We start from the raw sequence: 19292 nt of genomic DNA on the forward strand, positions 1-19292 counted from the left end.
CGGCACCAACTTCGAAATAGCGCCCGTCACATCTACACGCGTTGGGCGCTATTTCGAAGTTAACTTCGACGTTAGGCGGCGAGACGTCGAAGTCGCTAACCTCATGAGGAGATAGGAATAGCGCCCTACTTCGACGTTCAACGTCGAAGTAGGGACCGTGTAGACGATCTGCATCCCGCAACGTCGAAATTGCTGGGTCCTCCATGGTGGCCATCAGCTGGGGGGTTGAGAGATGCTCTCTCTCCAGCCCCTGAGGGGCTCTATGGTCACCGTGGGCAGCAGCCCTTAGCCCAGGGCTTCTGGCTGCTTCTGCGGCAGCTGGGGATCTATGCTGCAGGCACAGGGTCTGCAACCAGTTGTCCGCTCTGTGTATCTTGTGTTGTTTAGTGCAACTGTGTCTGGGAGGGGCCCTTTAAGGGAGCGGCTTGCTGTTGAGTCCGCCCTGTGACCCTGTCTGCAGCTGTGCCTGGCATCCCTATTTCGATGTGTGCTACTTTGACGTGTAGACGTTCCCTCGCTGCGCCTATTTCGATGTTGGGCTGAGCAACGTCGAAGTTGAACATCGACGTTGCTGGCCCTGGAGGACGTGTAGACGTTATTCATCGAAATAGACTATTTCGATGTTGGCTGCACGTGTAGACGTAGCCGTGATGTTGTAGTTGGTGTCTGCTATAGACTGCCAGATTAGGGAGATGAGATAGATGAGTATTTCTTCAGACAGCTAAGTGAAGCTTCCAAATCACAGGCCCTGGTTCTCATGGGAGACTTTAGTCATCCAGACATTTGTCGGGAGACCAACACAGCAGCACACAGACAATCCAGTAAGTTTTTGGAGAACGCTGGGGATAACTCCTTGGTACAAGTGCTGACGGAACCAACCAGGAGCCATGCACAACTTGACCTGCTGCTCACAAACAGGGTAGAACTAGTGGGAGAAATAAAAGTGGGTGGGAACCTGGGCTGCACCGACTATGAGATCGTAGATTTCAGGATCTGGACAAAAGGAAGAAGGGTGAGCAGTAACGTACACACCCTTGATTTCAAAAGAGCAGACTCCAACTCCCTAAGAGAACTGATGGGCAGGATCCTTTGGGAAATGAAGACGAAGGAGAAAAGAGTTCAAGAGAACTGGCAGTATTTTAAAGAAGTCTTACTGAAGGCACAGGAACAAACCATCCCACTGCATAGTAAGAAATGCAAACATGGTAGGCAACCAGCTTGGCTTAACAGGGAAATCCTTAGTCAGCTTAAAGTCAAAAAGGATGCGTACAAGAAATGGAAATGTGACTAAAGAGGAGTATAAACATATGGCTGGAGAATGCCGGGGAGTAATCAGGAAAGAGAAAGCACAATTGGAACTGCAGCTGGCAAGGGATGTGAAGGGTAACAAGAAGCGTTTCTACAGGCATGTTAACAACAAGCGGGTTATCAGAGAAGATGTAGGGCCATTACTGGATGACAGAAGTAACCCAGTGACAGATGATGTAAGAAAAGCTGAAGTACTCAATGCTTTTTTTGCCTACGCCTTCATAGACAAAGACAGCTCCCACACTACGGTGCTAGAGAAGGGGGAGGCAGCCATCTGTGGGGAAGGAATAGTTATGAGCGATCTAGAAAAACTAGATGAACAAAATCCAGGATTTAATGCACTCAAGGGTACTGAGGGAATTGACAGATGTCATTGCCGAGCCTTTGGCCATTATCTTTGAAGATGGAGATTGGGAGAGATCCCGGATGACTGGAAAAAAGGCAAATGTAGTGCCCATCATTAAAAAAGGAAAGAAGGACAATCCAGGGAACTACAGACCGGTCAGCCTTACCTCAATCCCTGGGAAAATAATGGAGGGCATCTTCAAGGAATCCATCTGGGAGCACTTGGAAGAGGGGAAAGTAATCAAAAGTAGCCAACATGGATTCACAAATCTGATTAGCTTCTATGCTGAGGTAAGAGGCTCTGTGGATGTGGGGCAATCAGTGGATGTGATATACCTTGACTTCAGCAAAACTTTTTATACAGTCTCCCACAACATTCTTGCCCGTAAATTAAGGAAGTATGGATTGGATCCATGGACAATAAGATGGATAGAAAGCTGGCTTGATGGTCAGGCCGAATGGGTAGGGGGCAATGTCTCAATATCTGGATGGTGCTCACTTTCAAGTGCAGTGCTGCAAGGCTTGGTTCTCAGGCTAGTGTTGTTCAACATCTTTATTAATGACCTGGATGAGGGACTGGATTGCACCCTCAGCAAGTTTGCAGATGACACAAAGCTAGGAGGAGAGGGAGCCATGTTTGAGGGTAGAGATAGAATCCAGAGTGACCTGAATAAATTGGAGAATTGGGCCAAAAGAAATCTGATGCGGTTCAACCAGGAGAAGTGTAGAGTCCTGCACTTGGGTAGAAAGAATCCCAAGCATTGTTATAGGCGGTGGGCTGACTGGCTAAGCAGCAGTACAGCGGAAAGGGACCTTGGGGTTATGGTGAATGAAAGGCTGGATATGAGTAAACACTGTGCCCTTGTAGCCAAGAAGGCTAACAGCATATTAGATTGCATTAGGAGGAGCATTTCAAGCAGATCTAGAGAAGTGGTTGTTCCCCTTTATTTGGCACTGGTGAGGCCACATCTGGAATATTGTGTCCAGTTTTAGGCCCCCAGTATAAAAAGGATATGGATGTGCTGGAGCAGGTTCAGTGGAGGGCAACAAAAATGATTAAGGTGATGGAACACATAACCTATGATGAGCAGCTGAGGGATCTGGGGTTGTTTAGTTTACAGAAGAGAAGATTGAGGGGTGATTTAATAGCAGCCTTCAACTTCCTGAAGGGAAGCTCTAAAGAGGATGGTGAGAAACTGTTCTCAGTGCTGTCAGATAGCAGAACAATGAGCAATGATCTGAAGATAAAGAGGGAGAGGTGTAGGTTGGATATTAGGAAAAACTACTTCATCAGGAGGGCGGTGAAGCATTGGAATGCGTTGCCTAGCGAGGTGGTGGATTCTCCATCCCTAGAGGTTTTTAAGTCCCAGCTTGACAAGGTGCTGGTTGGGATGACTTAGTTGGGGTTGATCCTGCTTGAAGCAGAGGGGCTGGACTATCTGACCTCCTGAAGTCCTTTCCAGCCCTATGATTCTATGATAATAGTCTGTGGCATCTGCTTGGCTCTAAGTTGGTATGCAGTGTCAATGGAATCTGCAATCCACATAAAGAATAGGCATTGTGCTGAAACAGCTGTTCTATATCAGGCCCCAACCATGCAGTGAAGAGTTTGTTGGGTTTCGTATTTAGTTTGGTTCTATCAAGTTAAAAAACAAGTGCACATCTTAACATTGAGTGTATGCAATACAGCCTCCTTAAGAGAGGAGGGAGGCTTAGGAAAATAAGTAAGTAAGTATATAGATTTGTTTACGTGAAAATCAGATATGCCTCTGGGGAGAAACCTCGTGTGAGACCTAAATACCACCTTGTCTTCAGTGAAAATAGAAAGGGTGAGTCAGCCATGAGTGCTGTGATCTCCCCCATCCTTTTGGCTGACGTTATAGCCACTAGGAGAGCCACCTTTATGGACACATACTGAAGGGATGTGGCAACAAGTTCTGCTGGTGGTCTTGTAAGTGTATCTAGGATGAAGTTCAAATCTCATGGTGGTATTGTAGGGTGCAGATTTGGGCACACTTTTTGTAACCCTGTTAAGAAACATTTCACCATCAGGTGCCCGAAGAGAGAAGGAAAAGCTGAGAGTCATGGAAAGCTGTGATTGTAGTGAGATGCACTCTGAGAGAATAGAGAGGCCTGCATCACTGAGATCCATAAGGTAATTGAGCAAGGTAGGTATGGAAGCATAATCAGGATGCAGATTGCATGTCATACACCATTGCTGGAAGTCTGCCCATTTCCTGCTATAGATATTTCTAGTGGAGGGGTGATGTCTGTTTAGAAGGATCTTTTTGACTCTGCTTGAACAGGTTGGAACCATGGAGAAGCCATGTTATGAGTGTCAGGGTTTTGATGTTGAGATGACATAGGCTGCTGCAGCGCTGAGTTTGGAGATTCTGCACCACTGGAAGAGGGATCAGTCGAGCGATCAACAGGTAATGCAGGTAAGGAAACCAAGGTTGTCTGGGCCAACCTGGAGCTATCAGTATTACAGTCACCCAGTCTGCCCTGATTTTGTTGATCACTCTTACAATGAGGGGGATTAGGGGAAAAGCATAGAGAAGGGGAGCCATTGAGCAGATTCTGAAAGCATCCCCCTGTGATCTCTTGCCTATTCCCACCCTAGAGCAAAACCTGTGGCATTTGAGATTGTGAGGTATCGCAAAGAGGTCTGTTGTTGGGAAGCCCCATTTGTGGAAGCTGAAGAAAAGTGTGTTGGTATCGATCTCCCACTTGTGCTGGTCTGAGAAATACCCACTCAGCCTACCTGCCCTGGTATTCTGTTCTCCAAGTATGTATGTTATCAGGGTTACCTAGTTCTTTAAGCACCAGATCCAAAATCTGAGTGCCTTCACACACAGATTGGATGACTGGGCATCCCCCTGATGGTTGATATAAAACATACTGGGCGTGTTGTCTGTGAGGACACAGATAGTTTTGCCCCATATCCGTGGGAAAAAATGAGCACAAGGTCTTCAAACGGTCCTGTGATCTAGGATATTGATATGAAAATGTTTCTCATGGTGGGTCCGTGTGCCCTGAATTGATGCTGTGCCACTGTGAGCCCCACAGCCCACGAGAGATGCATCTGTTGTTATAGTTACAGAGGGATCTGAGGAGTGGAAAGGTATGCTTGCAAGGAGGTTTGTTGGGGATGTCCACCAATCTAGTGATTGTAATACTAATAGAGGGAGAGTGAGGGTCTTCAATAATCTGTGGTGGGTTGGTATGTAATTGCAAGCTAGCCAATGTTGGAGGCAGTGCATATGTAGTCTTGTGAACAGGATCTCAAATGTTGTGTCAGCTATGTGCTCCAATAATTGGAGGCAAGTTCAGACCATAGTGAAAGGGGCCTGCAACTATATGAACGAGATTGCAGACTGCCTGGGACCTTTGAGCAGGTAGGTAGGCTCTGGCTGAATCTGAATCCAGTAGAGCGCCAATGAACTCTAGGCACTGTTTCAGTTTCAAAGTGGACTTCTGTAGGTTTAGAGGAGGTCAAACCAGGAAAAACATTTGCTGGTAATATTTATTGTAATGGTAGTCTGGTGGCAAGTAGGACCCTTGCAAAGGGAAAATTATAACATGCTGCCTTCTGAGGTATAATGTAATCATGGTGTGTGTTTTGAAGAAAACTCGTGGGGCTGCAAAAGTTCAAAGGGAGGACTTTGTATTGGAAATGGTCCTGACCCAACACAAATTGAAGCAACCTCCTGTGGGACAGGTGAATAGTCACATGAAAATAAGCATCCTGGAGGTCAAGGGCTGAGAACCAGTCCCCCTTGTCTAGTGCTGGAATGATAATTTGTAAGGTTACCATCTTGAACTTTGAGTTCAGAATGAATCTGTTCAGTTCGCTGAGATCTAAGATAGGCCTCCATCCCCTTGATTTCTTGGTTGTCAGGAAACAGTTGAAATAGAACACCTTCCCATGGTGCTTGTCAGGGACAGGTTGTATAGTCCCTAAGGTAAGAAGCTTCTCTACTCCTGTCCATAGCAGGGGCTTGTGAGATGGGTCCCTGAAGAGGAATAGGATAGGGAGATTGGTGGGGGGGGGTATTCATGAAAGGAATTGTGTAATCTTTTCTGATAATCTCTAAAATCCATTTGTTGGATGTAATCTGGGTCCACTGATGGTAAAAGGGCCTCAGCCAATTGTGGAATGTGGGCTCAGAATGCACTAGACTTAAAGGGTGGTCACTCAGACCCTTGACCAAGCCATCAAATTTGATGCTTTTGGTGGGCTGTAGATGACTGGCCCTGTTGTGCCCTCCTGTTAGACCTATTTTTAGGCTTATTATTGTGTTGCCTATGCTATTGTCTGTAGTAGGAATAGTTATGCTCCCTAGATCTACAGAAGGCAACGTGCTTGCACCTCTTGCTAAGAGGGGAATACATTCCCAACATATGCAATGTTGACTGGAGTCTCTCATGGAATGTAAATATCACCAGTGGTGCTGGAGAACAGCTGCTTCCTGTCAAAGGGGAGGTCTTCCACCTTTCAGTGGATTTCACATGCAATTCCTGAAGATAAGAATCATGCCACCCTGTGCACAACTATTGCAGTGGTCATGGCCTTAGCTGCTGTGTCAGCCATGTCCATTGCTGCCTGAAGGGCAGTTTTAGCAGCTGAGAGGCCTTCCTTAATGATAAACTGTACGCTAGGGCATGTGATGTCTGGCAGGTCTTGAATCAGGTCTTGTAACTTATTACAGTTCGTATAGTCATAGTTGGCTAAAAATTGTATAGTTTACAATTTGGTAGTGTAGTATAAGTGAAGAGTATACCTTATGGACAAAGGAATCTAACCACTTATTTTCCCTATCAGTGAGAGTAGATTTGAACTGCAGATTCTTGGGTTTGTGGTTTACGGAATCCACAACTAAGGAACTGGGTTGTGGATGTGAAAAAAGAAAATCCATTCCCTTAGGTGGAACAAAATACTTCCTATTTGCACAGTGACTGGTGCGCAAGATAGAAGCTGAGGTTTTCCAGAGGATCTCAGAGGGTTCAAGGATTGCCTATTTTGGCGCACGCAGATGGTTGCAGAGTCGTGAGCAGCCTATACTGTTTTATATTGCACCTCCTGCAGGGTGATGTCCTGGGATGGAGCAACCCTTTTAAATAGTTCCTTAAAGTGCTTTAGGTCACCAGTAGGAGGCGAGGGGGCAATCTGAAAAACTGCCTCATCTTGTATAGACCTGGGACCCCTGGAAGAAGCCTCAGAGTCTGGTGAGGCAACTCCTCCATTACATTAGAAGATGACTGGGAAATAATAGATGGTAGGTTAGCTGGTGAGGAATGTGTCAACTTTATAGAAGGGCATCCAGGCACGTGCTCATGCTGAAGGTAGTATGTCTAAAGCAGTGAGTGTGGGATGAGTGTGGCTGATATGCATATTAGGCAACCCATGGATCCCATTGGGGTGGAAACTGGTGTGTGGAGTATGGTGTAGTGTACCCAAAAAGGGTGAGGCTGATAGGGATGGTCCCATATGAACGCCAGGATGGAGGCAAACAAGCTGGTGAGTGATGGCCTCTGTCCTCGTTCCTGCATTTACATTGAGATGAAGGTGAAGGTGAGAGAGAGGCAGTGTATGAGATGCTAGTATGCTCATGCCACACAGAGTTCATTGGAGACATGAATGATGTTAAGTGTAGCTGAGGGGATTTGTGGGTATGTCATGTTTTTTGTTGTGCCTTCCTATGTCGAGCAGGTTGATCCAGAGTGGCAGCAGACGTGATAGGTGCCACTGGAAGGGGCATATGTTGCTTCTCAGGAGCAAATGCTTGAGAGGCAACTGAGGCAACTGTTAGTGTGGGTCCCCTGGTCTCTCCATCAAATCTCCTTACTGAGGAGGACCTGCATCTCTCTATTGTACCTGACATGAGTGGCACCAGAGAATGAAAAATTCCCAGAAACTCAGACAGACAGTGAGCCGGTAAAACTGTCACTGCTTGTGAGCCTCTATGGAGAGATGTAGCTATCCTATCTGAGGGCTTTTGCTGCATCTGCACATCATTTTGAGTGTCCTTGAATGAGAGGGACTTTTGCCAAAGTACCGATTTCAAACATGCTTCACATTCCTTGTGTGTCTTTGCCAGAATACCCTGGCAATAAGGCTACTTAGAAATGTGGGATTCACTCAAGCACTCAAGGCATGAGGTGTGCCCATCAGACATGGGCACAGTGCCTCCACAGATCTTTGTAGAGTCGGGCACTGAAAAGAAAAAATGGGCTGTCTAACAGAAAACTGTTGTTTAAAGAAAAAAAGCCACTGTTGTGGCTCCGCAGCTGCTGCCAGTTGTGGCGGGTTTTTTTTGAGGGGGGATGAGTTAAAAATGGTTTTAAAATAAATAAGTATTAAAATTATGAGGTATAGCAGGGAGGCTAAGCCAGAATTTAAGTTGTTTCAGTCAGGAAAAGAGAGATGCTCTGCATCCATCCACAGCCAAGTATGGTAGAAAAGGAACTGAGAAGAGCTGTGCTGTGCACTCTCTCTCATCAGTGTGATGATGTTACCTGCTGGCTCATGTGCACACACAACACATGGAGAGGGTTGGGGGATGGCACTGCTCTGCGAAGCTTCCAATCTACAGTGCAGGGATGCGCTGACACCTATGTGGAGCATGCACAGGGAGTACTCGAAGGAGGATAATCTGTTTAGGACAATATATTAAGTAACTTTCTATGTACAAGTTGTGCTACTACACCAAATATAAATACTTTTGGCTTTGTACAGATATATATTTATTCATTCTGACTCAGAAATTATCTCAATTACACTGGTGGTTTACATAAGTTTGTTATCTGGATTCACTTTGGCCCTGGAATTTACATACAAAAAATTATTTATTGTTTTTCCCCAGTGAATTTCAGACCTTTATCACTACTGAAATGGGAAATTTGACAAGATTGCCAAAAACAAATATTTCATCCTTTCTATATTTGTCACAAGTGATGAAAGAGAAAACTGAATACTCCATGGGCTCATCTACATTAGCTGCCTCCTTCAAAGGGGGCATGTAAATGAGCCCACTCAGTGAACAGCAATGAGGTGCTGCGCTGCATACGCACCACCTCATTAGCATAATTCTCACTTCCCAGGTGGTTGGACAATCTGTAAACAGCATTACAAAGAGAGAAGGCACAAAAGAGGCACTCACAAGCCTATTGTGGGGGGCATTGTGATATTGCCACATGTACTGCCTTCAGAGCTGGGCAGCCAGAGAGCAGTGGTGCCAAAGGCAGTACAGAAGTACAGGCAACATAGCATGGAGCAGTGGTCATGTTAGGGAGAAGGTTGTCACAGCCAGAAATATTTTCAAAGGGCGGGGCTGTCAAAAAAATTCGATAACCTCTGCTGTAGAGGGAGACCAGTTACTCCCTGGTATTATTTTAATTCAAGGAAACTTAAGCAAGCACTCCAGTATGGTTAAACAATAAATTTGCCTAAACTTTTTATACTCCATGAACATGCAATTTTCCCTAGTTAGCCGTGCTTCCCAAGCCTTATAAAACTGGAGTATATTAAGTGCCAGCCTTCCAGGAAGATCATTAATCCCTTCCTAGCCTAACCAGTGTAAAGTTATATACACTTCATTCCTACAAGTAAATAGGCTGTGCACTAAGACATGTAAATGGGAGCGAGAAATGGAATTCTTAGCCTCAGAAACACTTGGAATGCATGCTACAAGATATGAGAAGCAATGTGTACAACATACACTCTTCCCTCTTTGTATTGTGTGAGACAGTCCTACCAGCTACTTCCTTGCCACTCTCCAGGATTGCCCATGGTCAGGGGTCTGCAACCTGCAGTTCTGGAGCCGCATGCAGCTCTTTACAGTATCGCACTCAATGCTCTAATTGCGAAGTTAAAAAAAACAAAAAACAAAAAAAACCCTCTCCTGATTATTTTTGATAAATGGTGTACATCTAAAAACCTAAGAATGCACAACTCATATTGAAATAGCAAACAATAAGTAATCTCATTGTGGGATATGACACTCTATCTGTGGTTTGATTGTGTTGCTAGTAAAGTCTTGATTTTGAAAAGGAAAAGGAAGCTTGTTGCATTCCTGCTGTGAAGGGCAACATGCATTTCAAGAAAGAAAACTGAAATTAAACTTGAAGTAAAACTGGCATAATTAAAATAGGTTCAATAGTGAAAGTCACGAAGGTAGTGGTACAAAAACACATATGTTAAAGTGTGAGGAAACAGAATGTGTAAAAAGTTTGTGAACATCCAGCAGTAAACATGTATCGCATTAAAAATCATTGTGTGTGCACTGTTCTTAAAATAGGGGTTACAAAAAGTATATTTTGATGTTATTTATTAAAAACTGTCTCATATTCACATGCATTGCAGCTCTTGAATTACTGAATGTTTTACTGAATTGGAAAAAATGGCTCTTTTTGCTATTTTGGTTGCTGACCCCTGTCCATGGTCCTCTCATAACTTTGGTCCACAAAAAAGCCAATATCTCCATCTCTCTGTAATGTCTAGTGATTGTGTTCCCACATTCAGTAGAAATGCATGCAGCATGCTGGCTCATATGTGGCCACATACAGGAAATCAAGTGGTTGGTTCTAGTGTTTTTAGGAATATCACACTATCTTCATTGTCTTCAAGAAATGTAGCCTAGTGCCCAAAATGAAGAGACTTATTTCATGATGGGATGAAGGAGGGATTGACTCAAGTTCTAGTTATGTTGTCTAAAAGAAAGGAGAGACTTACCTGTTTTCATATTATAAAATGTCAGTAAAATAAATTAACTTTTTCTAGCACATCCACATCCAGCAATTCGTTACTTTAAGTTGTCTTCTACATTTGGTCAAAATGGAAGAGAGATCAGATCTATTATTCTGCAAGACCCATTTCTCTGGGAGAGGAAAGGATGAGCTCAGGACCAAACAGGTATGCATTGAAAATGAGGAGCTGATGGTGGAGTGGAATTTTTCTTTGGGTTTTGGGGAAGGCTGCTTTTTTCATTTCTGTAATTTTAATGTAAGAAAAATTCATAGATATTTTTTAAGCCCAGACCATTTTTTTAAGCCCTGAGCCTTTGCACAATGCAAGCCAAATAATCACTCAAGGGCTATGTCTACTCTACAGCAATCTTTTAAAAGAAGTTCTTCTGGAAGATCTCTTCCGTAAGCCTTCTTTGAAAGAGAGAGTCGACATAAAACAAAGTGGATCTAAAGATCGATCTGCTCTTTCAATAGAGATTGTCCACACAGCTTCCACTCTTTTGAAAGAACGAGTCAACGATCAAGAAGTCTGGCAACATGAGGAATGCTCCTTCAAAAAAGGGGCTAGCGGAGCATCCACACACGCCCTTTTTCTAAAGAAGCTTTCGAAAGAAGGTGCTCTTCCTGATCTGGGAGAGGAAGAAGGTTTCCAGAAGAAAAGCTGCATTCTTTTGATTTCAGATTGAAAGAGTGCATTTTGTGTGTAGATGCTCCATGTGTTCTTTCAAAAAAAGGGATGGATTTTCTAAAAGAACTTTCTAGTGTAGATGCAGCCACAACTGTTTCTGCATCAAGCCCACAAGCTCCATTTGAATTATAGCATACCTTAGCGAAACATACTAACTCTTGATTTAAATTCTTAAAGTAATACAAAATCTATCAAATATGTCAGTAAATTCCAAAGGTTAATTATTCTCCTGATTAAAAATGTGCATCTTACTTCATATTAGGTTGCATCAAGAGGAGCGTTGCCAGTAGATCCCGAGAAGTGATTATTCCTCTTCATTTGGCTTTGGTAAGGCTCCATCTGGAGTACTGTGTCCAGTTCTGGGCCCCCAATTATAGGAAGGATGTGGATATGCTGGAGAGTGTCCAGCGGAGGGCGACCAAAATAATTAGGGGCTGGAGCATATAACTTATGAAGAAAGGTTGAGGGAATTGGGACTGTTTAGCCTGCAGAAGAGAAGACTGAGGGGACACTTGATAACAGTCTTTAACTTACTGACGGGAGGTTGCAAAGAGGCTGGAGAGAGGCTGTGGTCACGGATGGCAGAACATGGAACAATGGTCTCAAGTTGCAGTTGGAAAGGTCCAGGTTGAACATTAGGAAAAACTTTTTCACTAGGAGGATGGTGAATCATTCGAATGGTCTACCCAGGGAAGCAGTGGAATCTCCATCCCTGGAGGTGTTTAAGTCTCACCTCGACAAAGCCCTGGTGGGGCTGATCTGATGGGTTTGGTCCTGCTTAGAGCAGGGGGCTGGACTCGATGGCTTTTTTAGGTCTCTTCCGAGCTCTATTGCTCTATGATTCTATGATTCTAATCTGAATTTGATTAGCCTTACTTTCTAAACACTGGATAGTGTTATGCATTTTTCTGCTAGACTACAGAGCCATCTCTTTCCCCTGTATGTACTCATCAATTGTCTTTTAACTTTCTCTTGAATATACTAACTAAATTTAGGTTTTTAAGTCTCTCATTATAAAGCATGTTTTCTACAACTTGGATAATTCCTGAAGCTTTTTTCTGAGCCCCTTAAAATTTGTCAAGATCTTTTCTTAGGATGGAAGTCAGAACAGTATAATGTATTCCACTAGTGCCATCTGTAGATGTAGTATCACTTTCCCATTATAATATCCCTACAAGTTAGTACCTAGGCCTACAGAGATGCCAGGTAGCCAGTCTCGCCTACGGGCTACCTAGCTGTAACCTATTTGTTCACCACTTTCCCTGACCACTCCACCAATGTCTGTGTCATCTGAAAGTTTTACTAGCAATGATTTTATATGATAAAGCACCTCTAGATTTGGCTTGCAGAATTTTTAAGCTGTTTATATAATCTAAACAACAACTAAACAGAATTTCATTAACTAAGGCACAGCTACTTGTTCTCAATAAAAACTAAAGACAGATTTTCCAAAATTCACCAGCTGCATTTACAGCCATAATTTCAAGAGAATTCTCAACTTTCTGGTGTGTCGGAAATCTAACCACTTATTTTGGTGTCTGAGTACGTCTGTTAAAACATGTTAGCTAACTCATTTTTAAATACAGTAAACTCTTTCCTATCGGGCATTCTATTATCCAGAACTCTCAAATAACCAGCATTTTAACTATAAGTAAATTTGAATTACATTTTCCATAATTACAGTATAGTAAAAGTAAATACAAATAAAAACAGCAAATACAGTACAAGTTCATAGTGTATAATACTACTGTTGTTGGTAAATAACATACTCTGTATATATTTTTGTTTGTTTCTTAATATCTAATAATCTTGGTTGTTTTTTAGTGTTATGCATTGTTAGGTATACGTCTCTATTATCCAGAATACATGAATATCCAGCCAGTCCCGTAGCTGCCGGATATGGAAGAGTTTATTATATAACATATTTTCCCAGTCTACAAGTAATTTAAGGGGGAGTGGAGCTCTTTCAAAAATGTGGCACTTGAAGATTGAATTGTCTGTGAATTAGCAGTGTTTTCTACTAAGGCCAAAATTGTTCCTACACATTAGCATGTCCAAAATCCACTCTAGAGCTTGGTAGATTTTTTTAAAAAGCTTTACATTTGACTGTGCCTCTTGAGTTTTTCATGAATACTAGCCTCAAATCTGCAGCTTTGTAGCTTAAAAAAATAAGTTTTGGAAAAAAACTACTGTATGGCTAGCTGGGTTAGGCCATGTATACACATAGGTAAGGTATTTACATTTTAATTTTTACATTTATATTTATATTCATATGTAAATCAGAGGGAAGAAAGTAATTCTAAAATGATAAATATGCCAGGCAATATTTATGCAAGGGAGTGCATTACTGTAATATTGGTGCACTAATGGTTGAAACTATGTACTCAGAGTGGTTACAATAATTTAGAGCAAACTGAGAGGTCTTATCTAGTGGAGTCCTGCAGAGGTCAATATTACTCAATATTTTCATTAATGACATGGAAAAGAGAATAGTGTTCTTATGAATGTGCAAATGACACCATGACTGGAGGACAAGATTAGAATTTAAAATGATCTTGATAAATTAATGAATTGGTCTGAAATCAACAAGATTGTCAAGAAGACAAGTGCAAAGTTGGGAAGGAAAATCAAATGAACAAGGACAAAATGGGGACTAAATGGATGTAGTACTGCTGAAAAGAAGCTGGGGGCTCTAGGGGATCACAAACTGAATGAGTCAACAATGTGAAGCTGTTGTGGAACAGACTAATATTCTGGGATGTATGAACACTCATGATGTCCTAATGGTTGGGAGGCACATCTGCTCTACGTAGCATCGGTCAGGCTCAACTGGAGTACTGTGTTCATTTCTACTCATCACACTTTAGGAAAGATGTGGACAAATTAGAGAGTCTAAAGAAGGGCAACAAAAATTATAAGGTTTAGAAAACCTGACCTATGAGTAAAGGTTAAAAACACTGGACATGTTGCTTCTTGAAAAAGGAAGACTGAGGAGGAAACTGAAAACAGTTCTCAAATATATTAAGGCCTGATATACAGGGAAGTGATCCATTTTTCTCTATGTCCATTGAAGGTTGTAAAAGTAGTAACAGACTTAATCTGCAGCAAGGGAGATCTCTCTCGGTTAACCTCTTGAAAGATTTTTCAGTATAGGTAGTTAATCTCTGGAATAGGTTCCCGAGTAAAGTTATATAATCCTGATAATTGGAAGTTTTTAATAGGCTGAATGAATGCCAGTCAGGGATGGTCCAAGATTATTTGGTCCTGCCTCAGAACAGGAGCTTGAACTAGATAACCTACTGAGGTCCCTTCCATTCCTATATTTCTATGATATGATGGAACCTACAAAACAGAAATAAAAGTGTCAACCAGAAATGTCAATTTCATGTCATAGGCACTAAAACAAAGAACTGAAATCACAGAAATCGTATTAAAATTGTTTTTAATAATCACTTGCGTGGGTGGTGGAAGTGGGAGCACTGCACCCCCGCCCCATGATATAACGTGAGGACTATCCCAGCCACAGCTTTGGCCCTCTTACTGCTGTCTGGATCACTCCTTCTGGGGACATGACTCTGCTCCCAGTCTTAGCTCAGGGGGAAGCGTGCAGACTGAGGTGAAGAGGCTGGATTTCAGTATCCCTGCTATTAAACATGTTCCAGCACCTCTGTTCACTTGGGCTGTGGCCACACTTGGCTAAACCTTTGATATGGCCATGCAAATGGCCAAATTGAAGAATACTAACGAGGCACTGAATTGAATATTCAGCACCTCATTGGCGTGAGACTGCTTTTGAATGTGCGCAGCTTGGCATGGCTACATGGGAGTCCCTTTCAAAAGGACCCTGCACATTTCGAAATCCCCTTATTCCCCTCAGCTTTCGAAGCGCCACGGCCAGAAGCATCCTAATGCTAATGAGCGCTGAATATGAGTGCCTCATTAGTATTCTTCATTTTGGCCATTAGCATGGCCATTTCGAAGGTTTGGCCAAGTGTAGCCACATCCTTGTAGATTACTTGAAAATAAAACAACTAAAGCATTGGGATAGTGCATGGATTGCAGATAATAATTTTAAAACTGATACAAAAAAAGTAAAAGCATGACTGAACTTTGGCAAGGAGACTCAGTTTTCCAAATACATGGAAATTTGAGGACCTAAAAATAATTGAAAGTGGATAAACTGACATAACATTTAGAAAATGAGATCAATTTTTTTTCATTTTTTTAAACAAAAGGACATGGAAATTGATCATTTAAGCTTGTATTTTAAAAGATAATATCTTACTCTTCTCTTGGATACCACCATGTCACTACTGGCTTCTCTTTTGTCTTCTAAAACCCTCAGCCCTGAAAAACATTTCAAAATCCATAAAAACACTGAATGTTATTCATGGCAAATAGGATATAGATGTTTGTAACCACTTGTAAATATTTAAGCCATTGAAATATACAACAGTACAATCAATTGTATTAGTAAGGCACAGTAACATTACAATAATTAAGGGGTTTAAAGGAAATCATTTTGGCTCTGATTTTCAAGAAAGAGGTTCGCTTGTGGGAACAATGTGTATCCATAATATATTACCCAAAGAAAGGATGGGCTCTTTATACTGTGTTACCATGTATTTATTACTGAAATAGATTATACATATGAGGTTAGAAACAAAGATGAATTCTTCTTGAATGACGTTATAAATCAAAATGTGAAACTGTTCTTGAACATATACTGCATTACAAAACTGCCATTTGGGAACTTTCTTCTGATCCTCTTCTGACGCTGAGGGACTTGGGCTTGTTTAGTTTACAGAAGAGAAGACTGAGGGGTGATTTAATAGAAGCATTCAACTTCCTGAAAGGGGGCTCTAAAGAGGAGGGTGAGAAACTCTTCTTAGTGGTGACAGATGGCAGAACAAGGAGTAATGGTGTGAAGTTAAAGAGAAAGAGGTATGGGCTGGATATTAGGAAAAAGTACTTCACCAGGAGGGTGGTGAAGCATTGGAATGCATTGCCTAGAGAGGTGGTGGATTCTCTCTCCCTTGCGGTTTTTAAGTCCCAGCTTGTCAGGGTCCTGGGTGGGATTTCCTAGTTAGAGTTGATCCTGCTTGAAGCAGGGGGCTGGACTAGATGACCTCCTGAAGTCCCTTCCAGCCCTATGATTCTATGATTCTTAACGAGCAATGAATGATCTTTAACTATATCTTCTATAGTTTCTTAATGGAATAGTCAAATATTATCCTTTCAGAATATCTGTATGGAAAGCTTACATTGTCAGAATTGTTTCTCTTTCTTAAAGCAAGTAGTTATTATATGAACATTTCATTTTAGATGAAATCACCACTTTCAGACTTCTACATGTAAAATGTGGGTCAGAAAGTAATGTAACTTCCTACCATGTAACATATAATGTGTATGTTACTTACATATTTATATTTTAATCATTTAAGTTGTTCCTAGGGTTACTATATTTGAACTTTCAAAAGAGGACACCCCTGAGAGGGAGTGTATCTGTATCAGTATCTACCAACTCACATGGTATTAATTACAATATATGGTAGATATTGATACAATGTAATATATTGTAATTAATGCCATGTGAGTTGGTAGATACTGATACAGATACACTCCCTCTCAGGAGTGTCCTCTTTTTAGAAAGTTCAAATATAATAACCCTTGTTGTTCCCTATACACTCTATTTTGAGACTGAGAAACAGTAGCTAGCATGGAACAACTGAATACTTAAAAAAAAAAACTTTTATAAATGTCTGCCTATACTTCTGTACAAATCCAAGTAATATTGTTTACAAAGTGTATAAGAACTTTAACTTAATCCATAACAGATTTCATTAATGAAAATATGCCCAGTATAAACAGTAATATTCCAGAAGTTTTGTTTAAAAACGGGTGTACAAAGTCTGTAGCTCACAGTTTATTTTTAAACTACTTACCTGAGCCATGTTGTCTCTTGAATGGCCAAGGGCCAACACTGCTGTAACTACATTGCATATAACTTTCTTCTAGTGCACAGATGTGTTACCTCATGAAATCAAGTAACACTGAAGTGAAGTGCATGAACTTCTAGGGCTTATCTACAATAGCCCCATCCTTCAGAGGAGGCATGTAAATTGGCCAGATCAGGGAATAGCAATGAGGTGCTGTGCTGCATGTGCAGCACCTCATTAGCCTAATTCCTGCCACACAAACTTTGAAGTTAGCAATCTTTTGGGAGTAAGGGCACTTTGAAGTTGCACAGCTACTTACAAGTGCCTGCGGCTACACTGCTTGCTGGAGCTTCAAAGTTGCTAACTTTGAGGTTTGCATGGCAGGAATTAGGCTAAGGAGGTACTGCATATGCAGCGTAGCACCTCATTTTCCTTCCCCAATCTGGTTTGTTTACATGTTCCTTAGAAGGAGGGGGCTGGTGTAGACAAGGCCATAGAAGTACGGACCCTCAAAGATGCAATATTTTAGAGAGCCATACTATGCTGAGGGTTCTCACCTTGCTCTAAACAGAATCTACTCGTGTTGGATCAGATCTTCCACTGGTATAAATAACATAGTTCCATTAAAACCATCTTCCTAGAGCAGTGGCTTCTCAACTGGTGTGCTGTGAGAACTGTCCACGTGTGGCAGGAAATTTCTTCAATTTACCCTCACAGCAGCTCTTTGCAGAGTCACAATGCAGGGGAATTGATGACCACATGGCAGCTGGGGCTCAATTAGAAAGGCTGCCTGAGCCTCAGCTGGTGTGGGGCTCACCAATTTCTCCTGGCAGAGGCTCTGCAAAGAGTGGGGGGGAGCGGAAATTGATGACCCCAGGCCAGCCTTGCTGGCTGAGTCCTAGCTAATGCAGGATTGGTCAATTTCCCCGTGGTGGCTCTTTGCAGAGAAACTGTGAGGGGAAATGCTGATACTGCAGGAGCCTGCTCACATCAGGAGTCAGCTGAAAGCTGCTTCCTGGTCCAAAGGGGCTGGCAGGGAACCTGCCCCCACTCCTTGCTATCGGATGTGAGGAGTGATTTAAATGCCACATCCCATCTCCAACATGCTGGCAGGGAGGGGCGACATTTGAGCAATTGATTCAGCTGAAAAAAGTGGGTGTGCCATGGAATCATTTGTTCACTGAAATGTGCTATGTTACTAAAAAGGGTAGGAACCCACTGTCCTAGAGTAATTCTGTTACCTTCCTATAGTGGCTTTATCATTAATTCAGATGCTAGCAAGTACATAAACTTCAACCTAACTTCATCCCTAAGACTGGCTCTTTATAAGGTTTCTAAACCGATCTTGGTGTACTAGACTCCAGTTGCTTCTGTCCAGAGAATAACTCTCCAGCATGGGCTCAATGAGCTACACTTGCCTCAGTGAATCAGCAGAACTCAAACAGCAAGTCACAGCAGAGTTCCAAATCTGAAAAGAGTTACTCAATCATCAGTGTTGGGAATTCCTTACGATAGAGAAAGATTACCAACTGATAACTGTTCTTCTCGAGTTACATCTGCCAATTTGCACTTGTGGAATTGGCAGTACTTGATACTGAGGTTGCAAAATCTTCACCAATACTGTGGGTCTGCATTAATGCCCCTGGTGACGTAAGTGTTTCACATCTGAGAGTATATAAGAGCACAGGTCCCCACTAACTGCTTCAGTGCCTTCTACTTAACTGTAGCATCACACTCTAAGGCTATGTCTAGACTGCTTAGAATTGTTGGCAAAAGATGCACAAATTGTGCAATGCATTTGCGTATCTACTGCTGACAGTTCTGTCGAAAGAGGCTTTGCCAACATTTGGCTCATCCACATGGGCCTAAATGTCAGGAAAACACCCTCCTGCCAACACATCCTTTCTTCCTCATGGAATGAAGATGACTGGGATGTCAGCAGAAGGTTCCCGATGCAGCAGAATTCTGTCAGGAGACCGTCAGTCTCCTGACAGAAGCCTGCAATGTAAACATAGCCTAAGAGAACAGCACTCTTGGAACAGCCAGGAATAATTCTCAAAGAACACTTACTAGCAAGTAAACTAACTTTTTTCTTTGAGTGCATTCCCACCGGCAAGACTGTATTGAGAAATAGTAATCAAAATAGAGGGCAGGTTGAGTTCTTAATTAAACAAAGATTGAAGCAGCATTTGCCTGCATCTGATATCTGAATGGTAGTGAGGTATTAGTTTTACTAAAACTTCAAAATGTGGCTTCCTACGTAT

General features: G+C 42.2%; 1 protein-coding gene across 1 annotated transcript in view; it reads right to left on the reverse strand.

Annotated features, from left to right (window-relative positions):
* The window catches only part of ZCWPW2 (zinc finger CW-type and PWWP domain containing 2), a 95066-nt gene that overhangs the window by 43534 nt on the left and 32240 nt on the right, over positions 1 to 19292 (reverse strand). Inside the window, exon 4 of the mRNA XM_074986128.1 lies at positions 15375 to 15436. Coding sequence (XP_074842229.1) covers positions 15375 to 15436 — 62 coding nt within the window. The remainder of the gene's footprint in view (positions 1 to 15374; positions 15437 to 19292) is intronic.

Source organism: Carettochelys insculpta, chromosome 2 (genome assembly GCF_033958435.1).
Source record: "Carettochelys insculpta isolate YL-2023 chromosome 2, ASM3395843v1, whole genome shotgun sequence".
NCBI classification, from domain to species: domain Eukaryota; kingdom Metazoa; phylum Chordata; order Testudines; family Carettochelyidae; genus Carettochelys; species Carettochelys insculpta.